The sequence below is a fragment of the Pungitius pungitius genome, chromosome 16 (genome assembly GCF_949316345.1).
Source record: "Pungitius pungitius chromosome 16, fPunPun2.1, whole genome shotgun sequence".
Taxonomy (NCBI): domain Eukaryota; kingdom Metazoa; phylum Chordata; class Actinopteri; order Perciformes; family Gasterosteidae; genus Pungitius; species Pungitius pungitius.
Window position 1 is genome coordinate 16,885,961 of NC_084915.1, and position 21,731 is coordinate 16,907,691.

Genomic DNA, 21,731 nt, shown 5'->3' on the forward strand with positions numbered 1-21,731 from the left:
ACCTTTTTTTTGTTTTTAAACCTCCAGCGGAGTAGGACTTCCAAAGCAAAGAGCTTTGATTAAAGCCAATCGATTTTGCAGGTCACACAATAGGCCTCCATTTACCCGGTAGCTTCCAGCTGGACACATTAAATACATTTGTGTATTTCTAAATGCGGCAGTTGAGCTGCGGCCTGGTTTCAATCAGCGCTCATAGTCTGCTAGATTAAAGCCTATCTGCGCCTTGGCCGCTGATTGATGTTAGAAAGCGTCGCCGGGAAAATCTGCCGGCTTTGTTTCAACGGCGCGTTGCATCGCAAATTCAATCAATTTCCCTGGCCGCGGTGAATAAACAGAGGCGCGCCGTGGAAAACAGCTGCACGCCTCGCAGTCGAAAAAAGGGCGTCTCGCGGACTCTAACGAAACGCAGATGGGGGAAAACTCATCGGTGACGTAGATGTGAAAAAAAACAAAACAAGACAATTAGCGGCTGTCTCACGTTATTGATTTGGCGCGACGACCATTTGTCAGTGGAAAGGGCTTTTTAATCCCGGCAGATTGTGGGGAAAGACGCGTGGACTCAGCCCTGCACGCTCGCTGTGAGTTAGCACGTTAGCCGCGCGTTAGCCGCACGTTAGCTGCACGTTAGCCGCACCGTAGCCGCACGTTAGCCGCAAGTTAGCAGCGCGGTGTGGACAGTTTTCTCGGCCCGGCGCCCTGACTTGGGAGCACCATTTGTTTTGGAGCCTCGGCTCTGAAGCAGACCTGTTGTCTTTGTCATCATGACATGTTCACCGGCTCCTCTTCCTCTGTCAGGAATCCAGCTTCCTGACCCGGTTTTCTTAGACATTGCTACTCTAACCTGAAGTTTGTTTTTCCTGAGTTCTCCCAAACAAATCCCGGCTGATTCGCTAACTATTGACACCTGCTGCTGTCTGCACACCCGGTCCTGATTACCATCCCCTTCACCATTTAAGCCGTGCCCAGACAACCAGTCCCTGCCGGATCGTGACACGTACGATCTTGCTTCTGAACCCAGTTTCATAGTTGTGTTGTTTGCTCCTGTTTCCCTGCCTACAGTTCGTCACCTGGATTACCATTCTCACCTGACTCCACTCCGGCCCCACCCTTCACCAACCAATTGGACCAAACCATCCCCACATTCATCATTCCCAAAAAATATCCACCTTTAATTTCTATTTTCCCTGTCCTGGTCTGTGTCTATCTATGTCTGGTCACCTCCAGTCTTTGCTCTTCGACTGTTACATTTACAGCTTCTCCCTGTCGCCTCAAGGCTTCTGTACCGCTGTCTCCAGAACACACTGCGCTCCACCGACGCGTCGCTCAAAACAACTAAACGATGCGCGCGCTTCAGCAGGGATCTGTGTGCATAGAAAATAGCACAAATAAACAAATTGGGAAAAGGACATCGATGTACTGCAAGCAGTTGTGCAGCTCCCATTGGCCTGACTGGGATGTGCACCATTTAAACCACAGGGATGAAGGCCAGCTTGGTTTTTAGTGTGTCCACAACACGTTGTAGTGCCATGCGCCCGAATACGTGTCTGCTGACGTTCAAACGCGACTAATGAGGCCTTCGGGGGAAACGCCAGGTAATTTGTTGGGAGGAGTCAATGTTTCGCCCTCCCTGCAACTTTTCATACGTTTCCCTTTTAATAACTTATTCAAATGACAGTTTAATGACATCTCTTGTGACTTCTAAATGTATGCTGAGAAACAGACGCTAATTAATGTTGATAATAAATTGTAACGTCAACTACTTAATGTACTGATTTATTCCCCCTGAATGGCGCGGGATAAATGATGAGACTTTGGTTTCTAACTTTGATAATGACCTTGACTGACTGTCCTTCAGTGATCCTACTGACGTGGTACATAAAAAGTGTTATTGTACCACCTGCTAATTGTGGCATTAATATAATTATTTAAAAAAAAACTGATCTATTCATTCAAAAACATTATGAGGTTTTCATAAGACATCAAACTGCTTTTTATCTGCTGTGCTGGAGATGGAGAAAAGACCTTTGGTTATTTCCACTAGAAGGACTGCTTTGAAATGAATGATGTCCTCGCAGCACGACGTCCTCCAGCCACAAACTGCACGACCTTGCAGCAGAGGATGTGCGTCCTCGCTTGGGTCCCGCTGTTCGTCCCGGGGGTTTAAAAAAAAAAGACGGATTCCAAACATCCACTTCAACCACGCTTAACGTCACGTATGTTTTCCAGCGGCTCAGATGAAGTATCGTGCTTCATAAGAGGCCCGTCGGCGATGGCGTGCGTTTCTTACATTGATCCAGAGGCAATATTTGTAACAGCGCTAATTTTCCTCCGTTGAATCACACTCATCTCGGACATTGTCGTCTCGCGGATCAATCATCTAAATGGGACCGCGGGAAGCGCAGAGGGTGCCATCAGGTGAGTTGAATCGTGCTCGCTGCTCAAAGTGGAGGCAGCAGCCCCGACCGAAGGGGGGGAAGCTATTTAGCACTGGTCTTCATCGCTGATCTTCAAACCAGTCAACGTCAGACCACCCCCCCCCCCTCCCTCTGAATCTGACGTGTGTTTATTCTCACGACACAGCACTTTGCTGTGCACTTCACAGCCAATTAGGGACACTCACCTTTCCAGTCGTGACCTCGTCGGGACACTGATGAGATCTGGAGCCGACCCGAAACCGACCCCGGACCTCCACTCTGGAGCCTCAGGTCACATCATGCAAACCGTTGCCCCCCCCCCCCCCCCCCCCTGCGTGGACCTCTGCCTTCGTGTCCGGCCGTGTACTGGCAACAGGAAGTGACACCTGAACACCTGCCAGGGTCCCAGTTTGCGGCACACAAGGTAAATCCACAACAGTTCATGAGAGAAATAGAAACATCTGAATTCTGTTCCTTCACAAAATTAAAACAAAAATAAAACACGCCCTCTGGAACCTTCTTAATGTTGACCGAATCCAGCCAATCCTCGCAGGTTCACCTGCTTATAATGATCATTTTACTGTGTTCATTAAGTACACAATAAGGTGCGCGGTGTCTGCCCCTAAGAGCCAAGAGATATTTTCAATAAAAGCACCTCTAATGGGCCGAGGCGTCTCTCTCCGTCCTCAGCCTGCTACTCCTCATCTGTTCCCCAGAATATCTCATTATTCACACTGTCCAATCAGCAGAGATGATGAGCGTCAGATTGTGCACATCATGTGAGTAAAGATATGATCAATTAATCGCTGCAGCCAAACATAATATTGTCGAGATAAAAGCTATTTTACCAAACGCGCTGATTTTGCATCGAGGTGATAATGAAATTGAAGGGAGGTCGAACCTTCTCAACGGAAATCGTTTCATGCTGTCGGTGTGCCGGTGCAAAAATAATCCCATCACAATTTCAGCAAATCAGACACAGGTATGTTTCTGAAAGAAGAAAAAAGAATCCATAAACGTCATGGAACTGACCCTCCAGCAGCCAAACGTCACGAGAAGAAGATCTCTGTTCCCTTTTGGGGTTCCTTTATTCGGCTTTTATTCAACACATAACTCTTCTATTAGCATTAATGTATTTTCGGTCCCTGTTGTTATCATTCATTGCGAAATGCAATAATATTGTCGTTTTTTGGGGGGGGGTTCAGATAAAAGTGAAAAAGGGGTAATACGATGGCAGGGGAGCTCCAACGTCAATGCAACTTCCTGTTTATATTTGTTCTTTTATTTGGTATTGTTGTGTGTAGTTTAACGTGCTGCAGAACATCGACCTGCAGTCAGGCAAATTGACTTTCATCTGTTTGTCTTATATATAATGAAATGAAATGAATAAATAAGCCCTCATGGTTAGAAAACATTCCCTTCTCTGTTTGCAGAGAAAGCGGATACGTCCCTGTTTGTTGACCCTGTAACAAACTGGACACGTTTCTCATGGTTCCTCCCTACGAGAAGGAAATCAATGAAGTGGTCTTTATTTTCAGCAATTGCATCTTTAATTGCAGGCTTCGGCTTAAATGGGTTTCTGATTTTCAAAAAAAAAGATTTAATCTTTAGGTTTAGGTTTTTAATCTGGAAAGACCTGGGAATTTAAAAAGTGCAATATAAATTTAATAACACTAATTGATAACGACGCCGCGTCCTGTGTTTCTGTATCCGGGACGTCATCCTATGAATATTGGAAGAAGTTTACAGCTGATCGACTCCCTTCCCCTTTGTGATATTTTGGCTCCGTGGCCCATATCGCATGAAAAGAATGGCGTCTGTCAGGCGGGAACTTTCAAGGCCTCCTGCCTGAGGTTCTGGAGCTGAGGTGCTTCTTAATGTTTAATTAATGACGCGAGGCATCTCTGCAAAAGCCACGGGTTGCCTGCCACGCGTCTCCTGGAGAGGAACAAAGAGCGAAGAGGGGACAGGGGGGGGGGGGGGGGGGACTGGCGGCCTCGTTGTCAACTGGATCCCTGGAGCCTCTTTGCCTTTATCTGGTGCCGCGCTCTGCGCCATCCGTCGCTGCCTTTAGCGCCGTGTGTTCGCCTGGCTTGGCTCTCCTCCTCCTGTTGATTTGCGATTTGATGGTAAAAACAGAACTGTCCTCCTTATTTTTATTTTTTTTGCCTTTCTTCAAATGTCGCGAAACGCGTGAGCCGATGCGCGTGGTGGTGTTTGTGAGTGGGTGCGTTCATGCATCCACGCATGCGTGTAAATGTGAGCGCTTAGAGCGCTTCGCGGCACATATGGCGCCCGGGTAAACAAAGGCTTGCGGGACATATGCCTTCCTGCAGGTGCTGCTCGGTGCTCAGGTGCTGCAAAGCACGTTCTGCACACCTATGAGATTATCTGTTTTATAAATATTTCACATCATAATTATTAGGCAAACATAAAGACGCTGAACACAAAGCACGGGCTTTAAGCGTCCCAGGTGCCGCCGCCGAATGCAGGAAAGACATCTGGCAAAATGTGAATATGTTTAACATAATTACATTTGTGCATCCCGGTTAATTACACTTCACTGTGGAGCCCCTATGGTGTGACGCACTAGACTTAAAGACAAAGCACAAAGTACCCAGCGTGAACTCAGCCCGTCCTCCTGTGTGCCTCCACGACCCAACGGAACCCCTCTGGATACCCACGTAGCTGTTTTTGGAGCTTCTAGCAAAGTTAAACACCAATCACAAGTCCTCATGGGTCGAATGATTCATTAGCTTATTTGTTGCCACGGCCGTGGGTCCCTTTGAATCTATTGTAACTGCTCTTGAATAGAAGCGAACCGCAGCCGCCACCCTCCACGAGGGAGCCAACCAATAATCAAATACTCGGCCGTTGAGAAGATAATCAATTACAGTTCAGACAGTGAATCAATGACTTCCCATTCATCAAAAGTGCCACACACATCCGCCCAGGTCACACACACACACACACATTTTCAGTGGTGCATTGTAGATATTTTCTAATCGAACTCGGGACTTTTTCAGTATGACGCATTTATAATATCAAAAGAGTGTCGCCTGTGTTCATTGCCGTCCGAGTGCTGTTTAAATGAACACGTCTGGTACGGATGTGTTAAAAAAGAGAAACCACACCTCTGATCAAAGGAGGATTCACATCCTTTGATTAAGTCAAACAATAAGCCCCGAGACGGCGAGACCTTCCTCTGATGCACAGGCTTTATCCTTCATTATTAAATCTATGTCACAGAGCTTCATGAAGGACATTTGTATTAGTTTGACAGAAGCGTGTTAAAGGTAAAGGTTCATTACGTAATCCTTCAATTCCATCATAACAGTCAATAGGTTCATTTTGTTGAAGCGGCACGTCTCCAAAGAACAGAGAGAATGGCCGTCGTCAATGGTCTCCATTGATCGTGACTCAGAAGTGGTCGTGTTGTTCATGAGTCTATGAGGACTTCGTTAAGGGCTTCGTTTACATGGAGATGTTAAAACAAATCCTTTGTTATGTTCTACTAATATCTTCTTCTTGCAGAATTTTCTATTTTTATTTTAAACAATGATCCGGTATTCATTTTAAAGAGTCATATGACTGGAAAATGTGCAATATTTAAAGGGTTGTTTAGGTGAATTCCTAATTTTCTGAAATTATTGATATTGATATTTGGGTTTTAAGAGCCGCCTTTGGACATCTATCCAGCGCATTCTCACACAAGAGAGAAAAACGCACTATAATTTAAAAACAACTTGCACATCCACAGGTTTCTGTTCCTCTCTCTGATAGGAACTCGTGTCAGGTCAGATGCTGAGGTGCGTATGTGATAAATAAATATGAAACCTCAACATGAAATCAGCATTCCGGGCACAGGCCTCCCGCAGGCCGCCTGCATAAATGTGTCATGAGCAGCGCCGGCCTTTTACTGTACAGTCTGGCAGTAATGGATGTATCCGGGGCGAGGGGGGGTGTGGGGGGGGCTTTGGTGAGAGCGGCGTGTAAAGGATGACTGGGCCGGAGTTAGTGACGCACCATTACCCGACTCCTCGGGAAGCTCGCAGACGGGGGGGGGGGGGGGGGAGGAGAAGGAAAGCCTGGCAAGTGGGGAAATCAATACAAAGCACATCAGTGTGTGAGTCTGTGAGAGGGGGAGGAGGGGGGGGGGGGTGATGTTTGTCGTATCAGGATCACTTTAAACACAGAGGGCAATAAACACACGGGGGGTTTGCGGGGGGGGGGGTGTACTGGTACTTTACAAGTTTGACTGTGCACGATGACACGAGGTGCAAAGGAGAATCCCCCCGCCCCCCCCCCCCCAGGCTGGGAGGGAACAGACTCCTTCCTTCCTCGCGTTTCCGTCAAAGCGGCAAACGCAACGTCGTCGCCGCTTGGAGGCGCTGCGCTTTGATTTCAAATCTGGACACAACACAAATTCAGATTGCCAACAAATAGAATTGCAGAGTGAAAAAAGGATGATGCTAAACGTAAGTATGCAGTCGCATTTAAACAAGGTCCTCAAACTGAAAAGTGCTTTTCTAATTGCAAAGTAACATATTAAACAATCCACGAATTAAAAGCTCAGATTGATATTCTGAATGAGGAGCGGTGTCCAAAGGTGCGACATCTTCCTTCTGCCTCCCTTCCAGAGGGGGGGGAAGGGGGAACTTCCCTCCCTAATAGAGCCAGCGCCCCGGCTAAAACCTTTTGATATAACATGCGACACGACGTCCCAAAAAAAACGACGGACCAAAGGAGAAAAACAAACAAGGCCCGTGAACATTATCACATTTGCAGAGGCCCCCCCCCCACGGCCCCCGCCTCGTCTCCCCATTAGAGGCGCCAAATTGGTTTAACTATCTGAGCAGCTCAGCAGTCTGTTAATGAAATCCCCAACCTGCAGCGTGAAGACATCAGAGAGCGCCTCGCACACCAGGGTCCTCAAGAAGAAAGGGGCTTTTTCTCGGGATGCGTTGTAGGCGGGAAGAGGAACCGTGTTTGTGCTTTAAAATGTGTGTGTGTGTGTGACTGTGTGTGTGTGTGACTGTGTGTCGCCTGCTGTTTACGGGGCGGCTGAGTTTGCTTAACATTTTGTTTACACAAGCTGTCGCTCCCATGCGGCGTCGCCGCCTGTGCGAAAGCGCTCCGGAGGACTCAATGCGTTCAAAGCGCCGGCGTTTTGCTCAGCTGCAGGACGCCGAGCGCAGAGGGGAGACGGGCAGGGGGGGGGGGGACTGACGAAGAGAGGCCTACCAGGTCTTTAGCGCTGGTTGACGTGAAAACAAGACGATACGTCGATGGTCAAGGTAAAAAAACAGAGCTTAAGGTGAGGGGAGATGAGGGCATTAAGGAGGTAGGACGTCTCACGGGAGCCGGGGACAGGAAGCTTCCCCAGTGAGACAAGGACTCCCGTCCTTCTCATCGGCAGCCCTCGTCCCCGCGTCACTCATCCCAACATACAGCTGCCACGTCGAAAAGGGCAGATCAAAGTTTCACAGGGGAAGAGCTATAAGTATCATCGAGAGTTTTATGTGCCACACATTTACATATATGACATGTCACTGCGAGATCTACACACATTACACTCGTTTATTCATGTTTTTGCTCAATAATGCAAACTTATTTACTTTAAAGTATTTTGCCCTTGAGCTAGTAAAGGTAAAGTCTTGACCTTGACCTTGGATTAAGTCCCATAGCGACGATCTTCATTTGACCTTAATTACACCAGCCGTTAAACATTTATTGTAGAAATCGATGATCACTGGCGGACAAACTCCTGACTTTCAGCTTTAATGTGAGAAAGTCAGAGCTGCAGCTTTTTTTTTTTTTTTTTTAATGAAGGTTCATATCCCCAGTTTTATGGGACGGAAAATGACATTTTTTAATTATTTTTTTTTAAAGAAATAAACCTGAATACAGTCGTCGTTTTTTATGACGGTGTCATTTCTGTGGCTGGAGTCCTCCATGTTCGCTTTGTTCTTCCTCAGTCGGACGCATTCGGGTGGAATCCATTAAAAACACATGATTCACAACAGACACAAAGATGAACCTTTCCTGAACTATTAGCTAATCGTTCTGTGACACACACACACACACACACACACAGCAAACGTGTTCGCGTTCCCGTGACCTACATATGGCGGAACGCGGCTCGTACGGAGCCCTAAAATGATGCTCTGCAGCCTGGGGACGGCCTCCGACAGCTTGTCTTAGACTGATTTATGGAAATATAACCAGAGCTGAAGGTCCTCCTTTTGACTGGGCGCTTGAGTAGTAACTTTGCAGTCGTTTCAGTAATGTCATCCAGTAGCTCCCAAGGCTTATTTTTCCCCCACAGAAGCACATCCCACCTGTCGGTGCAAAGATGGAGGAGGGAGCCGGTCGATAAATATTTCACGAGATCCATTTGCTGCATATTTATAGTGTTTCTGACACTCGGGTGTCATCTGCCTGCCGTGAAAACAACTGTTGAACCAAGCGTCCCCCAAGGCGGAGCCGAACGGTGGTGGAGTCCCGAAGGTGGAGCCCCGAAGGTGGAGCCCCGGCTTCGTGTTGGAGAGCATCAGAGACACAGAACGAGCGGAACGAGGGAGGAACGGATCTCCACGAGGTTTTGGTTTGGTTGGGAATTGGGGAATTGACGCTCACATAAAGCAGCACTGAAAAAGGTCCGAGTCAAAAGACTCCTTCTAGATGAAAAGTGAGAATTAAGTATTAAAAAAGCAGAGGATTTGGTTGAAATGTAAGCGTCCTGTGCACCCCGTGGAGAGGATATGCCTCATTTTACCCCTTAAAAACACTGCATGTGAACACAATCCCAGCAGTGGTTGGGTTTGTCACTTTGACGCGTGATTAAGAGGATCATTTATTTCTATATGAATGGATATTGATATTAAAGTCTTCAGGTCAGACTAAAATCAAATGAAGAGAACACAACCTTATGCCCTTATTTCCTGACCAGTGTACTCATGGTTGTTTTTTTTTACTTCCTTGTGTTGTTGCGTTCGGGTTTCTGTCATTACTCTTGCAATAAAAGAGATAAATAGTAGAAGGAGTAAACATTTGAATACAAAGTGTTGCGTCAAGCGAGTGTGATGCAGGGAGGCTGCAGCGGGTTTGAAAAATGACCGGAAATTTCCGGATGGCGTGTACACAAACTCGGTTGGAACATTTTAAGTTTGCAGGAGCAGAGACCCGAGGACGAGCTGCACGAGGAGGAAAAAACAACGTTGGGTGGAAGAACGAGAATAGAAGCGATGACCTCTCTGGCCCGAACCCACGGCTCTGATTTGAGGATCTTAATCACGGTCCCATTCAAACTCACAAAATGCAACAAATGATCATTAGCGACGGGCTCTTTTTGTTCCTTCGGGGACTCCAGATGCTCCCTGTGTGAAGAACACGCACCTTAACCCTCAGAGTGGAGGCAATTTACAGCTTAAGATTTGACACCTCAAGGTTTTGGACGGCTTCAGGTGTGCTTTGAATATGACGCTATCACTGCGTAAGCCAGCAGCACTGCTTACAGTCACCAGAGAATATATATATATATATATATATATATGGAAGGTCATGCAATTTAGTTTTCCCTTCAAGAAATGTTCTTACCAAACATCAAATTGTACTAAAACCGCCCTCAAACCTGTAAATATTGACCAGTTAGAGGAAGCGTTATCAAATGTTCTTACATATCCATGCATGACCCCATTAGGGTTCCCATCAAAGGGGTTTCGGTCCCCCACCCCGAACCCTGGGGACTGATCCACAACTTCTCCGCGAGCCACAAGGACCCACGTGCAGAGCGCCCCGACCCCCTCCCCCTCCCTCTCCTCGTCACAACGGCCCCCTCAAGGTGCCTTCTCTCCGTGCAGTGTGCATCTGTCTGAGGATGCAGGATGTGACCCCAATACCTTCACCCCCGGTCCCTGGCGAGCACGGCCCCCCGCCGGCGTGACGCCGCGGCGGCTATTATTTCCCATTAGCGCTCGACAGCGGGGCCGTTTTCGGCGGCGCGAGACCCTGCAGAGAATGGGGTCAGCCCCCCCCCCCCGCCTGCGGCCTCGTCCACTTTGTCGGTGCATGTGCTGCTCTGTCTCTCTTTCATTTTGTTGGTGGTTTATCTGGAAATAAGGACAAAGTGCTGCATGTGCTGCACATGTTGCTTTGAATGGACGGAGCGTAAACCCAAAACCCAAAGCAGGAAAGGTGAACCTTACTTACTTACTCACTGCGGCTTCAAATCTTAGAAAAGAGAGAAAATAGAAGATGTGGAGAAGATATTGAATAACAAGACCACGAGTCCACCGGCATCAGCTGAGGGAGTCGCTGCAGAGCTGAACGCCGATGGACCGGATGGTCGAGACAACGCTATAATTGGGGGCGTGTCCTTTTGCGAGAGTTAAAACGACACTATTGGACAAGTTTAATAGTTCAACTGAGGATTTCAGCAAAGCTTTCATCAAGCTCCCGGACGGTCTAAAACCAAAATGTGAGCCAGTCTTGTAAATATTCATGGGGATAAGACCGGAGTTGATACGTGGACTCTGTGTGGACGCCCTGTGGACGTGGGTTCGGAGCCCTTTGGTCACACGAAAGGTTAAACCTCGGCGCCACAGCACGCAGAGATGTTTCAGTCAATAGTGATCCTGCCAACGGGTTGCCACGGGTGACGGCCGTCCTTCAACGACCTCCGAGCCGGGGACGCGATTGCACCGGGGCGGCGTATCCGTCGCCACGGTTACCGTGCGGTTGTGCTCCCGAGGGTTCGGACGGGCTAGCGGCCCACACAGAGAAAGGCACGTCAGGTCTGCTGGATGGAAGACGGTCCAGCGCAAAGATGAAGAGAGCAACACTGTGTTGTGGATCTTTGTGCCATTGAACCGTGAACGTGTATACACACACACACACACACACACACACACACACACACACACACACACACACACACACACACACACACACACACACACACACACACACACACACACACACACACACACACACACACACACACACACACACACAGCAGAGCTAATCAAGATAGCTGCTGCGAGGCCTCTCGTCTGACGGCCAGATATGACAAGCACTTCTCTCCACGTGTCATCATCCGCTGTCCTCTGCTTTTTCTTTTTTTTCTTCCTGCCTTGTTGCTTCAGGCTGATTAGAAATAAAATACAATTAGCAACGGTTTTCCTCTGACACGATTTTATGAGCAATTTAAATTCAAGGAGTTCAAATGTACTGCACGCACATGCTTCATTCATTAATGAGTATGCATAATCAGACACACACACAGTGAGAGGTTTTAAATGCCTTTAACGAGCTGGAATATTAACGGCCGTTTTGTTGAGTGAGGTTATTCTTAAACGTCACAATAGAAATTGAATCTAAGAAACTATTTCAACAGTTTGGGGTCCTCATTTTAATCAATTGTTCAATAGTTATTATTCAAGGATGTCATCAGTGTGAATGTAAATGCATTTTTTTCATTTCCCTCAGATACACATGCACATTACCTTGAGGACACAGGAGAAGTAACCCATCCTTAAAATCTTTCCTTCCCCTTCTCCTTAAACGTCCGCTGTGGCTCGGGATGATGAATGATCGCTCGGCTCAATCAATTCTATTTAGATAAGCTCGCCTCCAGCAGAGGACGGGAAAGGGGAGGCGGGATGGATTTTTTTACTTACGTAGCACCGAGACCCAAGGATATTGTTATTTGGGCCGCTCTCCAACCCGACGCGTTTCAGGTGGGGCAGACTGTAACGCCGCGATACCTGTGCATTCCACTGTGATCAACAATAAGAGTGAATGTCCAAGCGTCACCTACGTTCCGTTTGTCTAAAAGTTGCACGGTACAGCTGCAGGTTTTTCAAAATGCACCCTCAAGTCATTTCAACTGGGAAAAGCCCAAGGAATCTAAACTCAAAAGTTCAGCTCACCTTTCCTCTCTAACACCATTAAATGTTCATGAACAGCTGACGCGGTGCCTGTTGGGATGAAACGATGTTCTACACAACAGCTCCCCCCAGCGGTCTCATCGGAAATGTGGCTCAAGCTTCCTGAAACGGCACAAAAGACCCCCAGACAAACCGTTGCTAGTTTATTACTGTGTTTAACTGTAATACGTAGTAGGAGTCAATAAACAGTAACAATTACTACAAAAAGCGTTCAACCAAAGCTGTCCGGTTCCACAACTGATTTACAGTTAACACACACATCCATGTTTCTCATCATCGAGTTCAAAAAAGCTCCTCAGAGCCACAGACACAAGTACAACATGATTTTGAGATTGTGATCTTTGGTGTTTTACTTCAAAAGCTGAAGAAAAAAAAATGAAAAAAAAATCTTAAACATATATATTTTAAAATCTTTTTCTCTGAATATGTTGAACAATTCATATCCTTAAGCCTTGTGACACCACTTAGATCAGTGTGCACATGTAAAATCTGCACAATGACACAAAATAATCAAAAACACAACCCAAACGGGCTGCTATTTACGTTCCACACTAGAAATACAAAGAAAAGAAAAAGACCCAATACTTTTCCAGCCGTGCACCCATCAAAATACGATTAACCGCACCTGCTCATTCATCAGCGAGAACGCCTCCCTCTTCTTCTCGTTGGTGACAGATGAGTGACAGGAATCAAGAGGCATGAGAACAACCTGACGCGAGGACATTTCATTTCGACATCTCGCTCCGTGGCGGCGGACCGAAGAACAGCTCTCAGATCAGCCGCTACACGAGACGCGATCCCACCGTCCCACGGACGTTAAAACCAAAAGATTAGACGGATTGAAGCGGGGGGGGGGGGGGGAGATGAGTAGAACTCGGGCCGCTGTGTTGACGCTCGGTGTTTGCGATTTAAAGATTAGTTCTGAAACAGCCTTCGGATTTGTGAGAGGAAAAACTGGATTTGCTGCACTTCCCAAAGTCCTGCAGGAATACGCAGCGTGACTCGCCAATTTATTTTCGCGCCACCCCACGGGGGGGGGGAACCTGAGTGGCGAGGCCCTTCCCTTCGCAGTTGGGGCTCCTCCCACTCCACAGGGGGGGGGGGGGGGGGGCGGCGGCGTCTTTTCCTCGGCCTTACACGTTGCTTTCGTAAGACGAGCCCGGCTGCTGGAGGCTCGCCGCGGCGTCCACCTTCTCGGACGCCGTGTGGACAGAGACTTTGACGTCGACGCCGCCGCCGCGGTTCGACAGCAGCGCCTGCCGCGCCGCCGCGTCGTCATCGTCGTCTCCACCCCCCCCGGCCTTGGCGGGGCCTATCGCTTGCCGGTTCCTGGACCCCGGCATCCCGCGCTGCTCCGCGGCGGGACCCGCGTCCGCCGTCTGCACCACGTCCTCCGTGGACGTGCGGCAGTGGAGGATGAGCGGCGGCAGGGGGACGCTGCGGGCCAGGTCCTCCATGTGCCGGGCGAACTCCATGGTCTTGAACTGCGTGACCTTGGCCAGCTCCAGCGTCTTGGCCGACGTGACGATGGGGATGCGCTTGGCCACCTCGAACGCCTTCTGCAGCTTCTCCGCGCCCTCGGTGCGGAAGAAGTCGTTGATGGCCCGCTCGGTCTTCTTGAGGTGGCTGCTGACCATGCAGAGGCGCGCCACGTTGAGCACCATGGTGACGGCGAACGTCACCAGGCAGACGACGACGTAGTAGAGGCCCAGGCCGCTGTCGGTGTGGGCCACGCGGAGAGTGACGGCGTAGCTTTCGGTGCCGTTGGCGACGCAGGTGTAGAGGCCGCGGTCCTCGAAGGAGACCACGGTGATGTTCAGGACGCCGTTCTCCTCAAGGTTCCACTTCGCGCCTGCAGGCCGAAACGCAAAAGAAAATCCCAAGAGGCGAGATGAGGAAATTAAATGCCAATCGTTTCCTGTATCAAAAATATTTAACCGGTTCCTGCTCAATTTAAAGTGCAGAGCGTCACTATAAAACTAGAGAATTAGTAGAAAACCAGTAGAATATATAAAATTAAAACTATGCATTTTAATTGATTTGTGGACATTTAACATTAAAGCATTGTAATTCAGATAATATAGAATTAACATGTAAAAGTAAACCGTGATTAATACCCGCGTCGTCCCCCAGCAGACGTCCTTTAGAGTTGTACCACTTGATGTCCTCGTGGCCTCCGGTCACGTTGCACTCGATCCGCGCGCTGGCCCCCTCCTTGGCCAGCACGGTGCCCCCCCGCCGGAGCGGACGCGGAACCGCCTCGGACCCGACGAGCAGGAGGCCCGCGTGGAGGAGGAGCAGGAGGAGGAGGTGTTTGTGAGGCGGCAGCATGTCGGAAGGAGCTCACACGGGAGACAGGTCGAACCTGACAAACAGGAAGGGGACGTTCTCCTCCGTTGACTTTTGTCCAGTATTTTTCTTACTTTTCACTGATCACATTTTTTTTTTTAAACTACAATAATATTTGATATTAATTACGTTGAATTTTAACGCCGTGGCGCATTTCGCGAGACGAAGAAACCGCACCCAAACTGGTCATCGATTCTCACCTGCTGACAGCGACGTGACAAACTAACCCTACACCGACGATTGTTTTCACTTCCCCGCTGAAAATATATTCCGTTTGGACTTATTTCACTCTGCTGACCCGCTGTAGCTTTTCTCGGCGCAGCGCTCGGTCCCTTCTCTTCCTGGTGGGTCAGGTGAGACTGAGTGGGCGGGGCTTCTCCTCAACACTGGCAGGCAATTGATGTCTGGTGAGTCAAATCCAGGTCAACGGTCATTTGAAAAACAAACGGAAAGTTTAAGTTTTGGTCTTGAACATTGAAGAATAAAATTTCATTTCAATAAAAATAACTCGACGAAAGTATTTCTGGGTTTAGTATAGTTTTCACTCAGTTCTATAAATAAATATTTTTTTCACTTATATACATTTTTCAACATTTGCTGTGTTATTTTTTTCAATGGCGGATTTTTTATTTTCAGACTCAAATCTTATAATTTCAACTTTCAGAACCCTCTTTCACTTTTGGATCGTTTTTTCACATTCAGACTTTTGACCCTGTGTGGCGTAAGGGGCGGGGCATCAACTGAGAGGGGCGTGTATCCATGAGTGACAGCTTAACAAATAGATTGAAACAAAAAGATGAATTCACACATAACTCAACTTCAAGCCCCTCGACATGTCCCACGTATCACTGATGACCGAACAAAAAATGTATATTAATATTCATAAAGTTTTTTTTTATTTACATTTTGCATTCAGCAATTTTTCAACTTTGAAAAATAGACCATTCAAAAGTCACAAAAAAGTATACTATACTACCATATTTATTCCGGGGAACTGAATTTTTCAATGTTTTTGTTTTTAATGTACCGGATATTTAAATCATTAACATCCACTGTCGTGGTTGATTTGCAACAGGATTAAGCAAGCTGATATGTTAGAATGACATCAATAATACGTCAGGTCTTCCTTCCAAAAGAAAACAATAGTTCTGCACACGTTGGAGAGGAGCCAAATAACAGACTAATCTAAAATACAAACGATGGTTTGGTTGTTTAACTTTGATATATGTTGCAACACGGGGTGCCACTTAAACTTGTTCTTACTTTTCTATACCGTACATGTGTTTGAAATCGCTGTTCTCGAACAAGACTTTTATTTTGAAGTTGCTAACCGGAACCCAGACTTCTTAATGTCACTAACCGTCGGACCCGCGCGGAAAAACACAATGTGACGTGGCTAATCGTTGGACAAAAAGAAACCAGAAATCCTAAATCCTTAACTCCTCTTTACTGGAGAACTAAAACGTGTTGCAAGTGTGCAGACACACGTTCGAACCCAAATAGAGAAGATAAACCCTGCGCGTTGTCGACTTATGGGAGTGCTAGCAGGCTAGGGTGACGTTAGCCGCTAGCCGCTAGCATCGGGACTTTGAGAGGTGAGTTTTTAGCCAACGTGTAACAATGTGACGTCACCCGTGTTTCTTCCCGACTGACATTATGTTGTGTGTTGATCATTGGTGTGACAAAACCCAAAGCTCGCCCTGGCCAGGTTATCATTAACGTTTGCTTACTACAACTAGTAGAATATCATCATCAATATAACATCATAGCACGTTTTTCAGCTGTGAATGCATGGTTTATGTTTAATTATCATAATATAACTTTTTGCTTGTATGTATGAGATATTCATACTGTGATTGGATTCCCTTTTATTCTAGTTGGACTTCAGACAAACGCAGATAAAAAAAACACCTGATTAGTTCACATCTGTTCCCTCGATGGTTTTGAAATGCATTCTGGGAAATGTTTGTCGTTTTTTGTTTGTTTTTGCATAAACACGGCGTTGTACGCAGTAGTTAAACCCAGATCTGTAACATTTACACCATTTCGAATGAAGGCATGCGCTGAGACGTTCGAGATGTCGGACAGCGAGGAAGTTCCGGAGGTGGCGCCCGAGGTGCAGAGCGACCCTCTCGCAGAGACGCCCGACAGCTCCTCGCCGCCCATCCCTGACAACTCGACCGACGTGGCCCCGACGAGGAAGGCCAGGAGGAGACCAGACGTCGACCCGGCACCCGACGAGCAGGAGACCCCCAAACTAGAGGAGGAGGAGGAGCAGCATGCGAAGGCACCGGTTAGAGACAAGAGAACAACTCCTGCAGCTTCTTTGAATCCAGTCTGGGATCCATTGACATAGTTTACATATCTTACTGACCCTCCAGTGACCTCTTGACCTTACTCAGGGTAGTTGTCCTTGTTGCATCAGGTGCTGACTGTGCAATTTTATAGAAGCTCACTTACACAAAGGTCACAAAAGCCATGGATGTTTTTCTTTCCATTATCTTACCAGTTCTTCACAATCTCTCCCTGTTCGTCTCTGTGTCCTTTCCTTCCCTCCCTCCGTCCTCATCCTCGTGTCCTCTCTCCCAGACACCGAGTGAGTCCACTGTGTCCCAGGGTGGTTGGGGATACTGGGGCAGCTGGGGCAAGTCCATCTTATCCACAGCAACAGCTACTGTGGCCACTGTGGGTGAGTGTAGCGCCGCCTCTGTACTGGTCCACCTACGAGGTGTTAGGCGGTCTGCTGGACAACTCCTCACTGCAATGACTATCCTCTGAACAATCCCCTGCTCCCTGTGTCTTCCGCTCCGTCCAGGCCAAGGCCTCACGCAGGCGATAGAGAAGGCAGAGACGTCGCTGGGAATCCCCAGTCCCACCGAGCTGTCGGCACGAGCGGAGGAGGAGGAGCAGCAGAAAGACCACGGTGCTCCTCTTGGACACGGATGAATGCGAACATGATTCACCGCGCAGTATACAGAGTGTAACGCTGTGATTTTATTTTTTTCTTTTACTTGTCCTGCAGGCGGATCGAGCATCCGGGCGGACAGGGCGGCAGCAGAGGGGTCAGGGGCTGTGGGGGGCGCGATGGGAATGCTGTCGTCGCTCGGCAGCGTCATGCAGAGCACAGTAAGCGCAAACATAGCAATGCGATGCAAAGTTTGTTCAGTCACTTGTTTACTATTATATTATAAGTGTAACGTATAATATGCTATTGACTCGTCTTTTAAAGCGTTCAAATTGGCACGGCCCTGGAAAAGGCCCGAAGTGCCGATAAAATCAATTTGAATCTTCTAATGGGTTGGAAAAAGAAGAAAAAAAAGCTGCAACTTGATTTATCTCCATTTTTCCCAATTCGATGCTGGAAGCAAGCTACAAAACATCATGACTTCTTAATAAATATGTCGCCGTTGTTGTTGTTGTCGTTAAAACGAAACACTCCTCCCAGGGGAAGACTGTGATATCGGGCGGTCTGGATGCTCTGGAGTTCATCGGGAAGAAGACGATGGACGTGATAGCAGAAGGCGATCCCGGCTTCAAGAAGACCAAAGGACTGATGGGAAGGAACTCCACTCTCTCTCAGGTGGGCGGGCCGCTTCACTCGAAAGCTCATTTTCAAAAAGCCACGTGAACATCGGCAGCCTAAATCATACCTGCGGCGTCTGTGGAAGACGACACAAAGGTGGGGACGAGAATCACAAACATCAGCATCTCCCCCCTTCCTCCCTCGCTCTGTCCCCTAGGCGTTGAGGGAGGCGAAGGAGAGAGAGACGCTGCAGGCAGCGGAGAAAGACTTCTCCGATTCCGAGAAGAAAGTGGTCGCTCACTACGGGATGCTGTTTGATGAGTTTCAGGGTCTGTCGCACCTCGAGGCGCTGGAGATTCTGTCTCGAGAGAGCGAGTCTAAGGTACGGGGGGGGAACCTCGGAATCTTTGCCTATACGTCTCGTAGTTGGATTTGATGTGATAAAACCCTCAAATGTCTCTCTCTGTTTCTTGTGTGTGTTTTCTGCAGGTGAAGTCGGTGCTGACCACTCTGTCAGGGGACGAGGTGGTCCAACTCCAAGAGGAGCTGGATCTCATCAAGGACTCCTTCTCCCTGGTGGAGTTTGACGAGGAGGACGTGGACGAGAAGAAAGGTACTTTTTTTTTAAATATAGATACCAACGACAAGAGAGGAACACAACACCAGGAGTATCAGGAGGGATGGAATCACCGCAAATAAGTGACTTTACTTTTCTATTTTGGAGACCAAGACGGCTCTGAGTTTGAGAGGGAGTTGGCGGAGGCGTTGGAAGGCCTCAGTGTGACGGCCACTGTGGACAAACTCAGCAAGGTACCAACAACACACACGCATGCAAACCACAGTGGGGTTGTTGTTGAAATAGAAATGTGTGTCCTATCACAATGCAGGTACTTTACATTCATCTTGCATGAGTTAAATGCTCAATAAAAGGAAATTCAGTGAGTATTGTCTCATTGGATTAAGAAATGTTGTGCAAAGTAATGTTTCAAAAGGAAATGTCTAAAAAATGCCATGGAAAGAAAATTAACAGGATATCTCTACTTAAGATTAGATCACAAAATGACTCCATTGATGCACAATATATTATCGTAACACTTGTGCAGTTCCTGTTTGTCATCGTGCTCAGCTGGTGGTTCACAAATCTCAGTCATGTTGATGCCATGATCTCTGACCTGCAACAGGCCTGCAGGAGCACCTGCAGCCGGATCACTGACATGAGCAGAGAGGAAGAGGAGAGCGAGGACGACGTGAAGAAGGCCCCATCCGTGGAGGTATGCCGCAAATGCAAAACCAAATAAAGAAAAGCGGCAAATTCTGACGGTTTTTTGGTATAACAATTAGTCATCAATCTCAAAGGACAGATTCAATATTTGGATGTTTCAGTCCAAAGCCTCCTCAGCTGTGTGTGTTGTGTCCCATCAGGAGGTCCATGCCGCGGCCATCAGGAGTCTGGCGGAGCTGACGGCTCGATCCATCGAGCTCTTCCACAAACTGGCTGAGATGCTCCTCTCCTCTGGCGGCGGCGTGCAGGCCGGCGTCCTGTCGCAGTGAGTCGCCGTGGATTTCCTCCTCGGGGGGGGGGGGGGGAACGAGCGAATTCAGTTTTATCCGTACTTTGCTTATTCACCCCCCGTGTCTTTCATGTGGTCTGTCCTCAGGTTAACTGTGGTCCTCTGTAAAGAGCTCTCGCTGCTTTCCAAGAAGTTCACCTCCTGCCTGACGACAGCCGGCGTAAGCGAGTTATTCCAACTAGTTATCAGACTGCTTGCTTTTACAATTAGCTCATTTGTTTATCCTTAATAATAATGTGAAAGTAGTCATGCTAAATCCCTGAGGGACATGAGGAGTGTTAAACAATTAAATAATGCGATCATATTCTTCATCATCATCATCATAACAGTCCAACAATGTTTTTGTTTAACGCCGAGTGCGATCTGACCGAAACATTCTCCGTCTCTGCAGTCCAACGAGAAGGGAGACGTCCTCAACCCGCTGATAACCGGAGTCTTTTTAGAGGTGTGTGTCGCAGCGCCACTCTGTTCACGCAGCAATTAAGACACACACACACACACACACACACACACGAGTCAGTTCCACAGATGGGAACATGTTGGAACGATATTAAACGTTCGTCTTCTTCTTCTTTCCTCGCAGGCGTCCAACAGCGCGTCGTACGTCCAGGATGCTTTCCAGCTGCTGTTGCCCATCCTGGAGATCGCCCACATCCAGAGGAGGGACGAATCCACGGAGCAGTGACCGTGTCCGAAGCGTTGCCATGACGCCCGGGACTCGCTGGACTGACACATCTTTAAGATGCTCGTGCTGCTTTGTCTGGTGTCCGGCACAGAAAAGGGAATCGGTTTCACACCTGGGAAGAAAAGCGTGTTTTCGTCAAGCAGTGTTAACTTTTGTTGTGGTATAATTATTATAATTAAGCTTAAGTGGATGAACTTGTGTCAGCACGAGGTAATCTTAACTTAAACATTTCTTTATTCAGCCCCGGAGAACCCTTTGGCAGAGGTAATTAAATAAACTACAGGTGTGTGACACTATAGACAGTACGATATGTAGTTATTTAGCAGGAAATTGGGACTTTAATGCAAATCTCTCCCATTGTAACTCTCCAGTGTACAGATTATTGTTGTTCATCCTCGTGAGCATCCGGACTCTGACTGTGTGTTATACGAAAGAATCGAGGACTCAATCAGCTTTAAATAAGTGTGTTCTGTCCCTCACATGTCGCCGGAGCCTTTTTTCGCTTTCACCGGCCACAGAATTCAAGACTCAAGACTATTTTTAGAAGTAAAAATTGCTGAGGGACGAGTCTCAGGTGTTGACCCCATAGTAACACACTACAAACATTTTGGCCGCACAGTTTCTATTTTTGATACCAAGGTGGTTTATCTCTCAGGACCACACCTTCAAAGACCAGTTAGAGAAATGTGCAAACGTACACATTGTAGATTTCACTTTTCATTATAAATCGCGTCATTATTATATTGGACTTCAGGTGTTTATTAATCAACGCAGGAGTGTCTCTCTGCCACGAGGATCGTAATCGTTATCTTTAGCTAACGAGCTTTAGATACATGACAGTGGACGGCTAACAGCTGTGTGTTTAAGCAATATATTTCACTGTACATCAAGTGCTTCAGATGGTTTTCAAATAAATTGGCCAGTTTTAGTGTGTGTGTGTGTGTGTTAGAAATTCATTTTTCATGAATTTGATAACGAGTTAAAGTCCTGTGCTTTGATGCCAGAAAGAGAGTCATTTTGATCTGTGTTTTTTTTCTGGTTTGAAACCAATACCTAAAATGAAGAGTTTTCATTCTACAGCAGACAGTGATATTTAAGTGTGTGTTTACCTTTTTTGCCCTGGTGGTTGAATGGGAGCAGATCAATCGGAACTGTTTCTTTGTCAAAGCTTTGGAGGAAGTATTCAGATCACATAAGAACCAAGGATAACAAGTGCTGTATTTAAAATGTACAGTAGAG

At 47.4% G+C, this 21,731-nt stretch overlaps 2 protein-coding genes across 4 annotated transcripts; one reads left to right on the top strand and one right to left on the bottom strand.

Annotated features, from left to right (window-relative positions):
• Positions 1–11,618: 11,618 nt before the first annotated feature.
• Positions 11,619–15,103, bottom strand: LOC119215929 (microfibril-associated glycoprotein 3-like). Of its 2 annotated transcripts, XM_037468493.2 has the most exons (3): positions 14,914–15,103; positions 14,482–14,729; positions 11,620–14,216 (listed from the first exon to the last, which is right to left on the bottom strand). In XM_037468493.2, exons 2-3 carry the CDS (start codon positions 14,693–14,695, stop codon positions 13,498–13,500), a joined length of 933 nt encoding a protein of 310 aa, XP_037324390.2. In that variant the 5' UTR covers positions 14,696–14,729; positions 14,914–15,103; the 3' UTR covers positions 11,620–13,497. The 2 variants fall into 2 exon arrangements, with proteins under 2 accessions (XP_037324391.2, XP_037324390.2); XM_037468494.2 differs by lacking the exon at positions 14,914–15,103 and having other exon boundaries at positions 11,619–14,216; positions 14,482–14,907.
• A 973-nt stretch (positions 15,104–16,076) lies between these two features.
• fam114a2 (family with sequence similarity 114 member A2) lies at positions 16,077–21,425 on the top strand. Of its 2 annotated transcripts, none has more exons than XM_037466758.2 (14): positions 16,077–16,308; positions 16,770–17,006; positions 17,303–17,402; positions 17,529–17,636; positions 17,736–17,839; positions 18,159–18,293; positions 18,454–18,618; positions 18,726–18,849; positions 18,961–19,046; positions 19,418–19,507; positions 19,659–19,783; positions 19,895–19,967; positions 20,199–20,252; positions 20,391–21,425. In XM_037466758.2, the coding sequence occupies exons 2-14, from the start codon at positions 16,791–16,793 to the stop codon at positions 20,490–20,492; spliced, it is 1,482 nt and encodes a 493-aa protein (XP_037322655.2). In that variant the 5' UTR covers positions 16,077–16,308; positions 16,770–16,790; the 3' UTR covers positions 20,493–21,425. The 2 variants fall into 2 exon arrangements, with proteins under 2 accessions (XP_037322655.2, XP_062414036.1); XM_062558052.1 differs by lacking the exon at positions 16,077–16,308 and adding an exon at positions 16,384–16,421.
• The last annotated feature ends 306 nt before the right edge of the window (positions 21,426–21,731 follow it).

Coding starts and splice junctions, on each gene's coding strand:
- LOC119215929 (XM_037468494.2), bottom strand. CDS start 14,695: ATGCTGCCGCCTCACAAACACCTCCTCCTCCTGCTCCTCCTCCACGCG. Junction 14,217..14,481: donor TCTGCTGGGGGACGACGCGG/GTATTAATCACG, acceptor TTCGGCCTGCAG/GCGCGAAGTGGAACCTTGAG.
- fam114a2 (XM_037466758.2), top strand. CDS start 16,791: ATGTCGGACAGCGAGGAAGTTCCGGAGGTGGCGCCCGAGGTGCAGAGC. Junction 18,850..18,960: donor GGACGTGGACGAGAAGAAAG/GTACTTTTTTTT, acceptor TCTATTTTGGAG/ACCAAGACGGCTCTGAGTTT. Junction 19,508..19,658: donor AGAAGGCCCCATCCGTGGAG/GTATGCCGCAAA, acceptor GTGTCCCATCAG/GAGGTCCATGCCGCGGCCAT.